The 18,398-nt window shown below is 40.8% G+C and overlaps 1 protein-coding gene across 3 annotated transcripts in view; it reads right to left on the reverse strand.

Moving 5' to 3' along the window:
- MYO16 (myosin XVI) overlaps positions 1-18,398 on the reverse strand; it is a 3,167,675-nt gene that overhangs the window by 2,312,229 nt on the left and 837,048 nt on the right. For all 3 annotated transcript variants that reach the window (XM_069636567.1, XM_069636564.1, XM_069636566.1), the window contains exon 6: positions 15,433-15,557. In XM_069636567.1, the coding sequence (XP_069492668.1) occupies positions 15,433-15,557 (125 nt within the window). The remainder of the gene's footprint in view (positions 1-15,432; positions 15,558-18,398) is intronic.

The following is an 18,398-nucleotide window of genomic DNA, read 5'->3' on the forward strand; positions in this document are numbered from 1 at the left end:
AGGCACCTGCTTGCAGACCTCGTAGATTGGCAGTCCAGTAACCACGGTACAAGCATGCCTGCCAGTAACATTGTTACCAGATCAGCAACCTTGTAATGAGGCCCTATGTCCATATAATTTTCAGCATCCAATATAAGGGTTCCTGGTGAGCCTTGAACGTCCACAGAAAATCGTCAAGGCTGTATTTTGTCACAATCCCGTCTTATTTAGTTTGTTTCAGGACAGTACTCTACACACTTTCCAGTATTTCACAAAAAATCTATTTTATTATTTCAGTACTAACGAATCTTGTAAACATCTTTCTTTACAAGGAACACATTTTCAAAAACAATTCATTCATACACATATATTTGGCCCAACAAAAGCCTTCTCCCATAATATTCTCCACAATAAAAACATATCAATTTTCTTAGACACAATCTGGAAACTGTTAAATTACAATGTCATTGTGATTCATTTCCTTTGTTGTGTATGGCATGTCCTTAATTGATGCAGTGCTGGTGCTTGCTGTATAGGAAAGTCAACACAGTATATTTCGGCCGTCCTGTCACCAACTGAGGTGAATTAGATAAGCAGCCTTCATCAGGATGATAGCGTGATTCTCAAGTACACCAAAGTGTTTACAATGTGTCTTATTTCGTGGTGGCCTGTCCCATTTTGCTACAGGTGGGAATGCCTATTAAAGGCGAAGTCCAAAAAATGGAGGAGCAATATGTCACAGTTCTGTGAAGGAAGTATGAGTCACAAGTAAGCCTCGTCATGGGGATCCGGTGTACAACCCAAACAATGGGAGTGGGGATAGAAAGAGCCGCACAACAGTCTTGTTAGCTATTTGCTTGTTGTCATATAATTTTCAGTGCTGCATCAAAGAACAGCAGTATCGTCACTAGTGATTACAAGCTTAACACAAAAAAGGCATAAACTCCAAACATAAAATAGAGCAAAACAAACATTGTTCATTCAGTCATCAGAACTCTGGGATTCTGTCAAAAATTTGCAAATACACCACACGACAAATTCAGCAAATCACAATGACAGGGAATATAGGGAATTATATGCACGGATAATGGCAGATTTTTGGGGCAGATGTGTCCTCGTACACATTCTCCATCTACCAATATCCATGCCAATCGGTTTTTGCTCCAAGAAATATCGTTCAAGTCCAAACCTAGAAAGTGAGCAATTACTTAATGGAAATTTCTTTTGTACACCACTCAGCAGGAGAATGTGAGGCTTTTGTGCACGTGGAAAAGCAGGCTCAATTTTGGAATAAAAGATGTTCTTGCCCGTGAAAGCAAATTCCCTCTCTCCTGACAGATTTTGTTCGATTGCCAGCGTGTTTGAAAATCGGAGCATCGGAATAGGTGCATTTGTGATGTGCGGATGCAGTCTCTCGTTCCTGAGTTGGCAGCATTTTCTCAACACAATGACAATGTGTGAGCACATCCCATCACTGGGATGAAACAAAAAACACCTTCGAGACTCGCGCCCTTTCTATGTCTTCACACATCCTGTTATTGGATGTGTGTATCTGCAGCAATCACAGACAAAATAATCACATGTCTTGAATTACGAAGGAAAGATATTGAGATTGAAGAAGAATCACGTGTTGTGTTAGTACATAGTACATTTTTATGAAAATCAAACTAGTTAGTCACAGACGAAAGGAGCAATTTTAAACATATGTGTTTTTTCTGTATGATTTAGCGATCAAGTCATGCAGTGATTTACTACGAGAAGCAGCATTGTGGTATTATTAAATCTGTCACTGAACGCATTAGAACATATTTCTGCATAGCGTGATGCTAAATGTCAAACTGTCTACAGAATGAATGTGTATTAAAACACGAAAACCAAGTCAGCAATCATCAGCAAAGATGTCTTCTCATATTTCCAAGCAACAGAAGGCTCATGTGTTTTCTAGTTTGGCACGCATCTGGCAGGTAAGCGTTCTGCACCACACAAGTATGCATAAAAAGAAGCAAATTCACAAGTTGAGACATGCCACAGAAATGGCCAGGAAACGTTCACGAAAGGGCGTTCATCTTTGTTCCCTAAGGTTCATGAGTGATCGGCCAACACTTTCTTGCTTCTGAATCAAAATCTACTATTATAATTCGTTGTTGGTGCTTTCCTCCCTAAGGACAAAAGCGTAGCTATGGCAGTATCCTCTTCCACTAGCCTCACACAAAAAGATGACATTGGGCCTAATTACAAGTGACCCGGTCTGGAAATAAAGGTGCCGGTAACACGGTTACCAGCACCTTTTCTGGACCGGGTCACTCCAACTTTGCCGGTAGGGGCACTGAACAACCAGCAGGCCTGACCTACCGGTAGTTCAGGCCCCTGCCGGCAAAAATAATTCACGAAGCAGAGGCACCGTTAGCAACAGTGCCAGTGCTTTGCTGTTCCCATTCCCATGGAGTCCTAAAGAACTCCATGGGAATTGGAACTTACCGAACATCCACCTGTGATATCCCGTAACACCAGGATCTCAGGGGGCGGAAACAGCAAGGCGAGGTTAAGGGCAACCTCGTAATGACGCCCATTTTTTTGTATTTTGTATTTTATTTTTAATAGTGCAAACCTAGCTCAAGAGCAGCAAATTGCTTTATAACAGGATGGTGAACATTTGGATTGGCATTTTTTACATTGGTATCGTACAGTTGGTGGAGGGGGACCTTGTTTTTATTAAGCTGGCAGGTATTGTTGAAAGAGCCACAGCGTTTTGAGAAAGTGGAGGATGGTGCGGCATTCCAGTCTCTGCCGAAAGTGACTTTCAGATGCTTGGGCCTGGGAGGAGACAGGCTGCCTTTTAATTGTTTCTTTACAGGCAAGTTCAGACTCCAACCTTTTGATAGTTTTGCTTTGTGAGATGCAACAGCCTCCAGAGGTGTTGAGTTTAGCCACTAAATATATTGGTGTTCCATTTGAGACTGCTTTTTAGGTGATACATACAGTTTTGATTATGGTCCCGGCAGGGAGAGAGAGCCATTGAAGTGTAGTGTTGGAAAGATGCTGTCAAATTTGCGGATACCTGTAATAGGGCGGGCTGCTGCATGGTGGGTTGCCTTGAGGGGGCCAGGTGGTTGGCTTCAAGCCCTTTATTGAAGGACGTTGATGGCTGACATTGAAAGTGCTTGGACCACCATGCAGATGTCATTTAGGGGGATGAGGGTTTGATTTTGCAGAGTAAGGAGATTTGTAGCCACACAGTTTGTGAATTTTTGGATACATGTTTTTGGAAGGAGGGTTTTCTGTCCGCAATTAAATAAAATATAATTAAGCTAATGAACATAGAATTATATGTTCCCCCATATAACACATTCATTCAGCTTCACTACCTGGTAGATGCATATGTTTAAAAGGGTGAAAGAAGTCATATTGAAAAAACCATGGAGCCTATCTTGTTCAATTCCACCTGCTAGAATTCAGTGCACTCATCCACACATCACACATAGTGCTCAATGAGAATTAGAGACAGGCAGGGACAGATTTATTGAAGGGCAAAAGGGGTAATTGCCCTGGGCCTGACATTTGGGGTGGCCTCCGGCTGCCTGATGCAAATACGTCTTTGCTCATTTGTCTTGCCTAGAAACACTTTGCATAGGCACATAATGCCACATCATATCATATCAATTTTTTAAAAATCATAAATAACTTGTGTCAGGATATTGTGTGTGTTGCTGCTGAGCCTATTCAGCTATGCTGGTGTTGAGATGGACATTGCTTTCAGATCAATTAATCTTGTAATGTTTCCTGTGTTCACTGTAGTGCATACGATTTGTGTGTTAAGTTCAACTCCTGTAGCATTTTCAAGTTGGTGGCAAGATTTTGTTAAGTTGAAATGCATATTGATACATTTGAGTGCCATTGTGCTGCAGAAGAATCTCAGTGTGTTATGAGCTTTTTTACTGAGATTATTGTACTTGTTGTACACAGTAACAAATTCTGGCAAGGCCAGCTCTGCCTATCCTATGTCTGAGGAAAAAAGTGCATATGCATATGCATTGGGAATAGTAACACCAACTGTGTTACAAAACAATGTGCCTACACTAGAGTGGACGAGCTATACAAATTGACATATCTTCAGTATGGCACACTTCTAGAGCTCAGTTCCTCCTCAAGCGGGGTGTACAAATTGTGCAGCAACCCCCAGTGCAAAGCATAGAGTCTTAGTTGGGCGAGACAATTAGGTAGCCAAATTCAAGTTTGTTTAGCCAAAGTGTTGAGGATCATATTCCTGCTTTACCTCCAGATGTTATGGCGACCCAGGAAAAAATGATCTTCTCTCACTGCATGGTAATGTCCTGTCTTCTGTGAAAATGTTTGCTCTCTCGCATTCAGGCAAAGTTGCTTAGGTCATGTCCTGATCTATCGATTCTTGACTCAATATCAGAGGCCTGTGTCAAGTCAATGTTCCGGTCTGCTTATTTGTTAAAGAAACACGGTTTGCCTTTTTGAACAATTTCAAATGTTCTGCACATCATGAATAAGAATCGACAAGTCTGGGTATTGGATGATTTCAATGCAATGGGAAAATCCAGATGTAATTGTTATTGGCTTGTATCAGTTAGTATTCTGGTGCTTGTATACTTTACATTTATCATAGCATGCTTCTATAACGTTTTATTTTATTTTCATTGTATTTTTCAATGAGGGAATATCAAGTATTGTGTGTACTTTCCAGGTCAGGTCTACAAAACAAGGTAACGTTTTAGTTCATGAAATTCAAACATTCACAAATACGTACACCTTGCTATATGACACAAACTGGAAAGTAGTGTGGTCACTTTCAGAAAGTACACATCAGGCTCAAATGCGAGCTTCACCTTATAATTAAAGTATGTGAACTTGGGTAACTCAGTTAACCTGTCACTTGCAGTCACTGAATATTTCAAAATTGTCAACCCCTAGCAGTGATCAAAATCTTAGGGTACACTTCAAAAATCTCTCACACGTGGTTGAACTAGATATACTGTTGTGTCATATCTAATAATAGTGACCATTGATATATCACACACCACAACTTCATTAGTTTCTTTGCTCACTAAAAGAAATGACAATTTAACACCATTAACAGTTCAGTCTATGTCATATGTGCATCTTCCTGTAGCTTATAATCTGTATCTGCAATCTACAATATGGTATGTCCACTTTTCGCATTGCTTCCAATCTTACTCCTGGATCTATGCATGAGCACTTTTATATTAATTGAGACTGGTGATAGGAGTAATGTGTCAGTACGGGGTATGTGTTTCCTTTTTATATAGTTAGTGATCTGTGTACTCCCTTTACACTATGTCCGGTATTCCTTCCTCGTGGTGGCTACTGTTAAGAAGTGCCCTGTAGCTATACTAGAACACAAGTCTCCTAGTTGTGAACTGATAAGGTTGCCCATGAAATGCCACTAGTTTATTATTTTGATTCCAATGATGAGGATGAAGAGGGCAAGGGGACTTCAAGGGTGTACCCTTGATTTTTTTGCATGACCAGAGGTTTTGGATCCTTTCATTTCTTTAGTTTGAGGGTGGAGGGGAGGTGCCTAAGGTGTCTGTGACCCAGTCACCAGCATTCCTTAAGATCACTCTGGAGCCAGGCATTATTTGATTTCATGAAATGTAAATGTTTGTTTTTCAATGTTATGCAACACATATATTAGGTGGTTGGCCTGTCTGGCAGGTAAGTTCCATGAAGGACAACCTGTCTTGAGCGATTGATAACAAGGTGTTGCCAAGTATTGCTGTGTACCGCGGGGACCTAGCTTCTTTGTATGTCACCAGGATCTGTAGAAGTGGGTCAAATTATTATTATCTGGCACCACTAACTTTCCCTAATCTTCCATTATTAGTAATAGCACCCAACTAGGGGATATACCCAAAGTTCTGACAGAGAGAGTGGTATAGAGTAGTTGTTAGAATTCCTGGAAAGGTACATCACTAATGTATTGTGAACACCCATGAATATGATAAAAATATGTTAAATGTTACCTTTTTCTCCTAAAGATATCTGGAACATATTGAATTATATTTTGACATTTCTATCCTTGATGATAATGACGCTAGTATATACTAATAAAAGCAGGTTATACAATTATAACGAAAAACCCAGTTCCTATAGATTCACTGAATGAGTCTGGGCCATTTTCATGTAACCTGTAGAGTTAAAAAATATAAAAACAAAGAGTTAGCTGTTTAGTAGCTAAATTGCTTTGTATAGTTACAACAATGATCTACAGAACCAAAAAAAGGATAAATTACCTTTAACTGGTGCCTGTGGGGGCTCCCAACTTCTATGAATCAGTTGGAGTAGGTTGAAGAATCAGTCCTACAGAGTATTAAATACAGGAAAAGCCACTAAGTAGGCTTCTCAAATAGCAGTATCAGAGATCACACACTAATACTGCATAGGTAGGCAACAAGCAGATAGAACATGATATGGAGCCTATAGATGCTCACCTGCCAGTATAAATAAGGGGCAGGTCATCAGCGGGCTAGGATAGATTCCAGCCTTAAGCCACGGTCCGCCATTTATAGATTGGCAGTATTAGACTAACCAGGCATCACCCATCACAAGAGGTTGTGCATCCTACAAAAAAAAAAAAACAACACTAGTTTTAGGGTAGTGGTCATAGGATAATGGGGCTGTCAATGCAGGACTGGTCTAGCGATAGGGGGGTTACATACATGGCTGATGTAAATGTGCCAAGCATTCCAATTGCAATTAAATTGCCAAAGTGGATCAACTAGATAAACTATAATACCTTTAGAAGGGGGAGCACCTTCGATGTAGAGTAGAACTTGTATTGAGATTTGCTGTGGCCCGAACAAATGGGGCTGGTGGAGCTGCAAAAGGAAAGAGCTCGAGTAAATGACAAATATTGCCATGTGAGTATACAGCACTCTGTAGTGTAGTGTAGTGTACTTCTCCTCGACCTCTCTGCGGCATTCGACCTAGTGGACCACAAGACCCTCACCTCACACCTCTCCCACTCCGCACATTTCTCTGACCAAGCCACCTCCTGGATAACCTCATTTCTTGAAGGGAGGGCCATGAAAGTCTTTTCAAACATTTCGAGCGCAACACCATCCATAATACACTGCGGTGTCCCTCAAGGCTCCTGTACAGCACCTACGCTTTACAATCTATTCACTAAGCCCCTATTCGAGAAACTTGATGCACTTGGGATTGCCTACACCAACTACGCCGACGACACCCAAGTGCTCCTCCCTCTATCAGGCTCATACCACAAAGACGCCCTAGCTCTAAAACTCATATATGCCACCATTCAAGCCTGGATGGCCACTAACGGCCTATGTCTTAACGGGGATAAGACTGAAATCCTTATCCTCGGCCAAAAATCCACACTGGCCAGGCTAGACAGCTGCTATGCCAATTTCAACATCGACAACTGCACTATCCCAGTCCTATCCTCTGTGAAAACGCTAGGGGTCTACATTGATGCAACCCTGTCCATGGACAAACAAGTTAGTGCCATTGTCTCCGCATCTGCACTAAGCACTAAACTCATCAACGCCATTAAACCATTCCTTTCCAAAGAAAACTGCCTTTCAATAGCAAGAGCTACCATAGGCGCTAAACTTGACTATTGCAATGCACTTCTAGCCGGCACCTCTGAAAAAAACCTAAACAAACTCCAGGTCACCCAAAATAACGCTCTAAGAGCAGCATTAAACATCTCCAAAAGGGACCACATCTCACTGGCAAGGCAATCAGTTCACTGGCTCCCTGTCAAAGAACGCATCACCTTCAAGGTACTGACTACTACCCACAAATGTATCCACCACACTGCACCATCATATCTCTCAGACACCATTCTCAGACAGACCTCATCCAGACCTACCAGACTCTGCTACACTAACCAACTCACTGTACCACGCATCCACAAGATTACAGCCGGGCGGCTGGGTTTCCCCTACATAGCACCAAAACTTTGGAATAATCTCCCCCACGCTCTAAGAGCAGAAGGCTCCCTCACAGCGTTTAGAAAAAAACTCAAAACCTCTCTCTTTAACTAAAATTCCTCTACCTACTGCCATTCAGGCACACACTGCTAACTATTGCTACTGCCCAAACTGTATGCATGTATGCCTCTGTATGCTGTAACTAAGACGCGCTTTCCCTGTAACCAGCGCTATTCTGTAACCAGCGCCACGATGCCTCAGGGCTGATTCTGTGCGCTTAACAAATGCGAATAAATAAATAAATAAATAAATAAGTGTGTATACCAGACTTATAAAGCGACAACATGTGCCTACAACCTTGGGACCACATACCTGTAGCCTATGAGAGTGGCAAACAGGTCAGCCAAAAAAGGTACAGCACTATAGAAAGGTCTGCAGAGTTTATGACCGCCGCTCCTTAAATTACTTGATGCGGTAGGGACGGTGCCGGCGTGCTGAAAAAAGCAAAACACCGTCAGGATAATAATGCCGGTCTTCATGTCAATAAATTAACGATTAGCCTCAGGGAGGAGGAGTGTGGCCTACCTGAGTGCCAAGGTCCGGTGGCAGTCTTGTGTCGCGCTGGACAACGATAGGCAAGGTAGTCATGCCCCATTGAGACAAAAGAATATGTAGTCATGGTAACACATAAAGTCCTACTTTGATGTTGGTGCTCCTACCTAAAGTAAAAGGCGGAGGTCATGATGAAATAGTAAAGTCAGTCGGCACGTATAGAGTGAACACAATTATTCTAAACCTATGAAAAGCAATAGGCAATTCAGTCTTGCCCCGTTGAGACAAAAGTAGATGTAATCATAGCAGCACATAAAGTCCTACTTAGGTGTTAATACTGGTACCTAAACTAAAAGGCAGTGGCCAAGCTGGAATGGTTAAGCCGATTAGCCAGAATAGAGAAGAAAGAAACCATGATTCTAGACCTATGTCAGGTTTAGTAAATGGGTAAGATGCAACTAGGATCTTAAATTAGTAAGACACTGTGCCGACAGTGCGGCCGGAGGAGGGAACCCTGTAATAGTTACTCCACCAATAGGGGGAGAGTCACTAAAAGGGTAGGTCAAACTCGAAAAATGGGGGGGGTAACTATCCGGGTGGCAAATAGAGTACCCGTGTGTAGCTTACTGGAAGGTATACATATCTCAGATAAAAAATGGCAGATGTCCGGTACCAGAGGGCTAGATTGAGCTAGGGACGACTGCTTCAGTACGGTCTAAAGATAAAACAAAAGTAGTGAGAGGAAAAATAATGAAAGGAAAAATAAATGAAAGAAAAAATTATGGCTTGTGCAAGTACTGTTTGAGGAGTTGTGTCAATACAGGGGTTTTTGTTTTTGGTAGTGGGCAAGAGGAGGTACTGTCATAGAGGTGTGTGTGTTGCTTGCCTTGGTCCTTTTGTTTGTCCTTTTGAGAGGAGTAGGTCATGCTTTATAGAATGTGTCAAGAGCACCGATATTTGTAAATGGATAAGGTCTACAGCTTGTGGGATATATTGTGGAACTCGGCAAGGCTGCACATTAGCCGCCTCATCATTACTCTCTTCATAGAATGAAATATTTCCAATTACAAGAGCTTGCTTCTGAGGCCTGTTCCCAGATAAACCGCTAAATCGGTCTAAGGATCTAGCCATTTTGATCACAATAGTTATTTCTCACTTACGGGAAAGCAGTACGAGAAATAAATGAGGACAAATAATTTCAGACTGCAAGAGATGGTTCAATTCAAATCTCCCTCCGTGGGGCAACATCGGAATGAGTGAAATGACTCTGCTCCCGAAACCTCTGTATTTGATTAGTAAGTTACCACTGCCTCCCCAAATAAACAAGAATAAACTATACAAAAAACCTTTAACAACTTAATGTTGAGGGTTGGAGCCAGACCGCGGATCCCAAAGTTAATTCTTGCACTTGCGGTCAGAGACAGCGGTTTTGGATTTCCCAAAGCGAAGAAGTATCATGCAGCGTTTAAGCTGAATGCTGTAAACAATTGGATACAAATGATCGAATTACTGCTCCAGCCTGAGCCATCATAGAGCAGAATTATGTAAACCCCACACCTCTAGACTGCTAAATCTAAGAACCTTGGTGGGCCCTCCGTCCGTTTGCCATACTGTCAATGAATAGAAAGACAAGACAGTGAAATTGTCAAGACATATTTACACTCTGAAGAGTCAAGCTTATGGAATAATCCTTCAATTTTATGGGAAAACAGAACATTGAATTGCTGTTCATGGCAGTCAGCAGGCAAAGGATATTTTGGATAGAGACTCTTTCATGGATCTTGTTTTTTTAGTGTTTAAATACAAGCTACGGGCATCAGAGACCTTGAGATAAGATATTCTGTCACCTGCCCTAATCGTGTTGTTCTCAACATTTATGTATGCATGACTCACCACAGCTGTATCTGATGTCACATAAACTATGTCTCTCAGCATCAGCTATTTATCAATTGCTAGACTGCAAGATCAGAGCTGACAAAGTGGAATAATGAAGTGAGCATTTTCATTAATGTATGAAATTGTTTTAGAATGTATAGAAACATGACACACATGAGGATCGACTTGGAACTGTGATACACTCATCAGCAAATAATTCATCATCTACAACAAACAGCCTAAAAAATGAAAGACTGTACATTTCTACCAAATTATATATATTGGTCATTTGGGAAAGCACCAGGCACGCATTTACACATTTTATGGGAATGTAACAAAGTTTCATGCTAGTGGGATGATATCCTACAACAACGAGTTAGGCGGAAATGAGGTAAATAATAGCCCTAGGGAATTACTGTTACAGCCACTTGGTCAGGCGGAATTTCTGCCTGATTACAAGTGGTGGTGGCGGCGTAATTCTCCATTTATTTTGGTTCCATTGGACCCAATGGGGCGTTTTTTGCACAATTACTGTGGTGGAATTACCGCTGCAGTAATTCTGCCAATTCTGCCAATTTTTCAGCGATGAGTGGGAAGATTCACATCCAGGGTTTTCCTGGAGGTAAATCCTCCACTCAAAACCCAACCTCATAATTTGGCATAGTGGTAACATTGGCAGTGACTCGGTTAGCGCCAATTTTGCCACTTACCGCCTAACTCGTAAAGAGGCTGTTTATGCTTTGTGTGTTGGGCCTCTTTCTACCGGATCATCATCTCTCTTATGGAGTTAAATCCTGGATATGCTGATCTCTAATCTTTGCTAAAAAAACAATGGAAGTGGAAAAGTAGTTGTAGACCAGATAGAAATATTGGGTTCAAGGGATGATTCTTCATTCAGCAAGAGAAAATGTTTCTTTCACTAACAGACAGTCCTTGCAAGATTACATATCTATTTGGGGCCCCTTTAACAAACTATATACCTGATGATTGGATCATACAAATATCACTTGATTTATAACAATGACTCGTTTTTTCTCACAATTCAGTCCTTCCCCCACTACCCACCCTGCCTCATGTATTTTGTCTTGTTTACCCATTGGTGAATTGATATATATATAGAGCTGGTTAAGGTTCCCATATAAGATCAACTAAGTGTTTTCCACATTTGGTGTATGCAAATTGTTATTTTTATGTACCTAGGGTTTTTATTTCTTTTGAAAATAATAAGATATTATTTTTTTAAAAAAATGCAGAAATAAGGTAATCTAGAGCTGGTAACCCAACTCTCAATAAAAAGAATAATAAGAGCACAGAGTAACTAAATATTGTCTTTGCTTGGCCTATATGTCAAGAGATAGAGCATTTTTGTTCTTAACAGGCACAGGCTTTATCCATGCTCATTCTTTTAAGATATATAGAGATATGACATGGGCTGTGAAAGATATTCTAAAACAATTGGAGTCGCAGGGTTGACTTGTTCTGTCTCAACTCGCTATCTTGTAACACAAAAAAGACAGGACCATTTATTTACCAAAGTTATTTCCAATGCTATATTCCCTGCAAATGACTAAGCGTCCCTAACGATCCCTCTGGCGGATGTCCTGACCCTAGAGAGCATAACTTGGACGCCTATCTAGTGTGAGGGATAGAAAACTACTTTCACTGGATGCTAAAAATAGTGTGCACTGTTTGGGAGTCGAAACTTTCGATTTGATTTCATCGCTTCCAGGCTGTTTGTCTTATTGATTCCTAAGTAGCTCCATTCTAAATGAGACAAATTTATAAAGAAATCCACTATTTAGATGGAGCTACTTAGGGATCAATAAGACACACAGGGCCTTATTCCGAGTGGGGAGGTAAGGGATACCGGGCACCAGTAAGGAGACCGGTGCCGGTAATCCCTTAGTTCCCTACTACGAGTTCCCTTAGCGGGTCCCTTATGGACGGGATCTGTTAAGGGAATTCAGAGCCAATGACGGCACCACAATTTGCGGTACCGTTATTAGCACCTTCCCCATTCCCATTGAGCCCTATGGGGGCTCAAATGGGAATGGGGAATGGCTTTTTCAATGGGGAATTACCGGTCCCGCAAAGGTCGGACTACACTGGTAAGTCCCCATTGAACGAGACTGGTGCCAGACACATTTTTGGTGGCCGTCATGGCGCAAATAGCGCCATGACTACCACCAATCTCGTAATGAGGCCCACAGTCTGGAAGCGATGAAATAATGACCTCTGACCACATTGATGTCATAGACACCAATACGTATTGTTATTTCTGAATGTTGTACCCTACACATAAAAGCCTTGAGAAATGTATGTTCATCCCACCTACATATTGTTCAAGGAAAAAATCTTTTAAAAAATCTTAATAATGAAGGCTTTCATAGTAAGAAAAGATTGCAACTGTGCTATTGTTTGAAAATAACTATGACCTTGCTGTCCAAGGAGCATGTGTCCTTTATTTCATATCACAAGAACATCATACTGTGGCAGTTGGATATGGTCCTTTACAAAAATAGGAAATGTGCACAATAATAAGATATGGTAGGAGGAAATGTCTATCGGATAGCTGCAAGAAGAAAGAACAATAGGAGCATAGTTCCAGAATTATATTGCCACCATAATAGCTACTGTAAAAGAGGAGAGTGTCCACAAGAATGTTGGGCCAGAACAAAATGACCTACATAACCTACATAACTCGATCTGTTTCATGGCTGCAGCTTAATTTAGAAGGCCTGCAGCATATATGTGGGTGCACCAATGGCTAAGTGCTTTGAGAATTATGGGCAGGCTTTTGGTTGTACTAGCAAAATAACGTGATGGTTGTTGGCTGGCGTCTGTTCACTCAGGGCTTGACTTAGTGTCTCAGTCAACGATGCATGTTTTTTTCATGATTACATTTCTGATGGCTTAACCTATTGAACATCACTTGAGGAGGAGGAAGACCACAGGTCAGTGGTACTTAAATCCTGTTCTGATTGATGCGACTGGTTGGGGGTTGCCAGGGTGCCTTGTGTCCGCGATGCTGTAGCACGTCAACACCAAGCTTGATCATACTGAAAAGGAATTATTCTCTTCCCTGTCATGTTATGCTACGTCATGTGCTAGCTGATCTGATAGTTACTTTGATTTTCTCTGGCTACTTCATTTTCCCCCCAGCAAGGGGGCCTCTTTTCATGGTCAGGAGCATGGCAAGTGGGCCAAAGGCGATGGCCAAACGTCATGGCTAGTGGCTACTACATTTTACTGCCAGGTGTTATGGTTTGTCTAAAGGATCTTCCCCAGGCAAAAGTCAGCACCGGTCATGAGCAATGCTCACCTTAGGAAGAAGAGACACTTGTGCGACAGGTATTTCTCTAATGACTGCTTTAAGTGGTTTTGTTGGGCTGGGGGCAAGGCCAAAGGTCATGGCCCTGCTAAGCGACCATTTGCCATGGCTGCAGGTCATGGCATATGCCCACCAGAGGTGTCTTTGGGAAAGTTGGAGGCCGGGCCCATGTCACTGCCAAGTGGGTACGTTGGGTGGCTGAAGGTTTCCCATAGCATGACTGAAGGCCTTGACCCAGTCAAATTAGTCACTTGACATAGTCTTTGGTCACACCCAGTTGGGTGACTAGGAGATTAGAGTTGAAGGCCATGTTCTGGTCAAACTAGCCACTGGACGTAGCCACAGGCCATGCCTACCTGACATATAAATGCTTGGGGCAATGCCAAAGGCCCTATCACAGTCTCAGTAGCCACTAACATTGCAGTTCATGGTGCTGGATGAGCTATAATTAATGTAAGATGCCGTGGTAAAGTGGTGGTAGAAGAACACAAAAAGATGATTTTGAAGAATTTGAATGTTTTCTTACAGGGAATACAACCATAATATACATTTCAGCAATTGTGTTCACTGAATATGTAAAATGTTGTGAGTTCTCTCAATGGACACCAACTTCATAAAAAGGCCCTCAAAAATTGCATTTCACTTGAAACGTTCATAGGGAATGTTTCCTCTCATCCGGAGAGGATAGCTCAGCGGCAACGTGTTCGCCTTGGAAGCAAGATGACATAAAGCAACACAGGTTTGATCCCCGGGTCAGCACTTAGAAACCTCTGGGTATTTAAGTGCGTTATAAATACGCAACTAAGACAAAAAAATACAATTACGCAACTAAAAAACAAACAATTCCTGTAACAGCGGCTCGATGCCCACCGCTGTGTGAGCACTTTAAAAATGCAAATAAATAAATAAACATGAACATCATACTGTCGTCTGGGCCAATTCCTCATCTTTTCTTGATTTCTTGAAAATTAATATAGAATTTCTCATAACCAAAACTAAAAAATAATAAGTCAAAAGATGGCAGAAATATATTTAAGATATCACAGGCCTGTGGAGCAACCTGCGAACCACATGTCACGATTAAAGAAATTGACTGATTATGTTCTTTCTTGTTCTTCAGCATTTATAAATGATGGAATATTGATTGTTAATAAACGTACTGTCATTGTGCAAGCAATTTGAGTCGAGTCTTAGGTTGTCGATGATAATCAAAAATAATGTAATTATCACACTTGTCTTTCTGGCACTGCTGCAATAAATTATACTATTTGTTCATGTTTTCATATAGTCTCTTATAATGCATCAATTTCAAGGACTTATTTGTTTTCAATATATATTGTTTTCCTAATAGGATACTTTTTTAATAGCCAAGTGGAATAAGAAGGTTAGTAATCATTTTTATGAAGAGAATCAATTGTATTCGTCCACATTTTAGTGATTTTTGATAAATGTTCACATGAACGTCTGTTTGGTTTTCCACGTTTCATGGCGATTATATTTAATATGAGTGATGATCTATGAACAGCTAGTGTATCCCGCTTCTATGGGCTTGCATGATGTAATTAACAGATCCTCCTGAAAACATTGTGCTCCAGTGCTCCAGTGTTCCACCTGGCCATTCCTTGATCCCAATGTATATTTCTTTGGTTTGCATAAATGTCTGATTCCATTTTAATTCAAAAGCACCACACATTTTAGACCCATTTAAACCGAATGATGTTCGGTTTGTAGAAGTGGTATTTATCTTACCAGGGTGACTCCTTCCTCATTCTTCTCATTGATGCTTCCTCCATTTGCCAAAACATTTTTGACATCAACCATCATAGTTGTTTGTCTCTGTGTTTTCATCTGACGGAGACAGTTGACATCGACACCTAGAAAAAATATCACAATTAAAAAAACTACAGTTTTAGTGAGTATATGTGTAAAGTAGAAACACATTGGACTTGTAAAAACTAACAACAACAGGAAATTCTGGGCCTATTATAGACAACATTCTACTAACATTAGTGGCTTGGAGACAAATGTCATACCCAAGTGTTTCTGGCTGGAACATCTAGGTGTACTATACTGGGATAATTATTTTCAGCAAACCAATTCCTACTCTAAAGGCCACTATGTAGACTTTACACTTAACTGGCATACTGACAATAGCGTGATGTCAATCCTCAAATTGAAGTCCTCCAAGGCCCCGGGCCCTGATTCTATGGCAAATGTGGGCTTGTATGCAAACTCCGAATTCTGGGCATCCCAATTAAGTGAACTATTCTAACATATTACTTCAAGCGCTTGATACCTCATAGGTGGAAGGAATCCATTCTTGTTCTGGTTTTTAAAAAAAGTGATAGAGGGCCCCCTCCAACTATAGACTTCTTGTCATGCTTGATGCTAGTATGAAGATATTTGCATCACTACATTTGAAGCAACTTTCACAGTGGGGCGCTGATAATCACTGCCTTATTAAATGCCAGATTGGCTTTAGAAATAGTCTTAGTACTAATCATTATCTTTCTCCTATGCACTATCTGGCCGAGGAGACCACCAAGGAGACCACCAAGCAAACCGATGGGTGAATATACCTATGCTTTATTGATTTTCCTAAAGTGGTTGATTCTGTTTTATTTTGGCAAAAACTCAGAACCTGGGGCCCGGATCCTACACTATTGTTTTCTATACAGGTCCTTTATACCGCTACTAGTGTGACAATAAGACTGAACCAGGAGGGATCCTTGTCTAAGAGGATTGATACTAATCAGGGATTTAAACAGGGGTGTGTCTTGGCAACACTGCTTTTCAAGCTCTATATTTCCGACATGGACAGTGCCTTTGGACTGGTCCGTAATTTACGTATAGGAAAATAATTAGTACTGTGGCTACTCTATGCAGATGACACTGTTTTAATGGATTGGAAGCCTATAGGCATCCAGTGATCTATCAGTGCTCTCTACACACATTCAATGCTGAACCACTTTACCATAAACAGAACCAAAACAAAAATTCTGATACTGGGGAACCGACGCACTAAGTGAGTTAAGTTCATGAGGACCTTGGATCAGCATGTATTGGAAATTGTGGACAGATATGTGCAGTTAGGCTTTCCTTTAAAATCCTCTCCTGCCAAATCTTTCTATGAAGAGTACATTTTCTCTAATAAAACTTGGAAAAAGTGGATTGTAGTTAAAAAATGTATTACATTTGAATACATGGTAATAACATTGAATTAATGCTGACAGTCTATTGCACTAGCATAGTGCCTGGGCTATTGTATGGTTTAGAATTACTGCCAGAGAGATATGTTGATTGGCTAGACTGAACAGAAGGAACGTTCTTGTGCTCCATTTTAGGGGTACCTCAGTCAGTTCCAGTAGAGGTCACTAGATGCGAGTTAGGTGTCTACTCGATTAGGTCTCGCTAGTTAATTCAATGGTGCAGGTTATATTTTCAGTTAGCAGCCTGTCCTTTAGAAGACCAGTCCTTAATGGGATGATTGGCAATGAGTTTAAGGCCCCCCCCCATTCAAATGGCTTCCTTAGTGCTTTGAGGGAAACCGTTGGTTCCCATTTTGATACCTTCCTCTATAACTAGGACCAAATGCAGTCTTCACTCAATGCTGAGCTGATTTTGAAAAGAAGGTCACGATACTGGGATAACGTGGAAACTGTAAACAACTTGCAGAGCAAGAAGCGTTATAGTGAGCATATCCAACAGAGCTTCTCATTTGGAACTCCCTTTACTTATTTGATTAAGTTGTTTAATGGGAAATTAAGAAGGTTTATAATATACCTTCGCCTTAACATCCTCCCGATGACGGAGTAAACGGAAAGCTGGTTCAATCTACCAATGGAAGAAGGAAGCTGTAGGCTTTACAACATGGCAGTAGAATCCCCACATCATGTTTTAGCAAGTGGTCCTATTTTGCAAACTACCTATTTGAATGGCTACCTAGATTTATCAGCCAAGAATGATTTTATCACAACACACCATTGTTGGATTGCTCTCTATTCAGTTATCTCTTTGGTCACTTCTGCCACTGCATTTTGTATCTTGTAGAAATGATATCCCTACTTGATAAATCTCAACGGATGATTAATGAGTTCTAGCATTACTAAACTTATTTCGTAATGTGGTCTATTGAAATAAATGCTAATGATGTAATTTGGAATGTTATTAATTATGAAGATGTATGTGTCATCTTCTACTGTGTTCATTTAACTGTATTGTATTGTTTTTATTGTACTTGTTTGTCTCTGTGCCTAAGGTTATTATTAACCAAGAGCATGAATAAATTAAACAAAAGGAAACACATTGTTGAATATGTCTAAAGCCTTTTTCAATGGAAGTTCTGTACACAGCATGGTGGTTTATGGACCTTCTTTCAATAACATGGCATCTCAAATGTAGGAATATGTTATTCTTTGTTACCATTGTAACCATAGTTATTCATGTGCCAAATGTGTCAATAATAAAATGAAGCACCAGTTTGTGGTAGTTAGCAACACAGTAATTGTAATTGTTAAGGAAATGTGTATATCATATGTTGTTTCAAAAGTAAAACACCCTTCCATATTGTTAGGGAGATATTTCTACAGTCCTCTGGTGAGGGGTGTGCAACCATATATCCTGGGGGTAAGATGGACCATATCAAAGGTTAGACCAGATTCTCTAAATGAGTGGCTCTGGCAGAATGACCTGGTGTCACTCAAGGGTGTGGAGAA

This window comes from Ambystoma mexicanum, chromosome 7p (assembly GCF_040938575.1).
Source record: "Ambystoma mexicanum isolate Mex_15411 chromosome 7p, UKY_AmexF1_1, whole genome shotgun sequence".
NCBI classification, from domain to species: Eukaryota; Metazoa; Chordata; class Amphibia; order Caudata; family Ambystomatidae; genus Ambystoma; species Ambystoma mexicanum.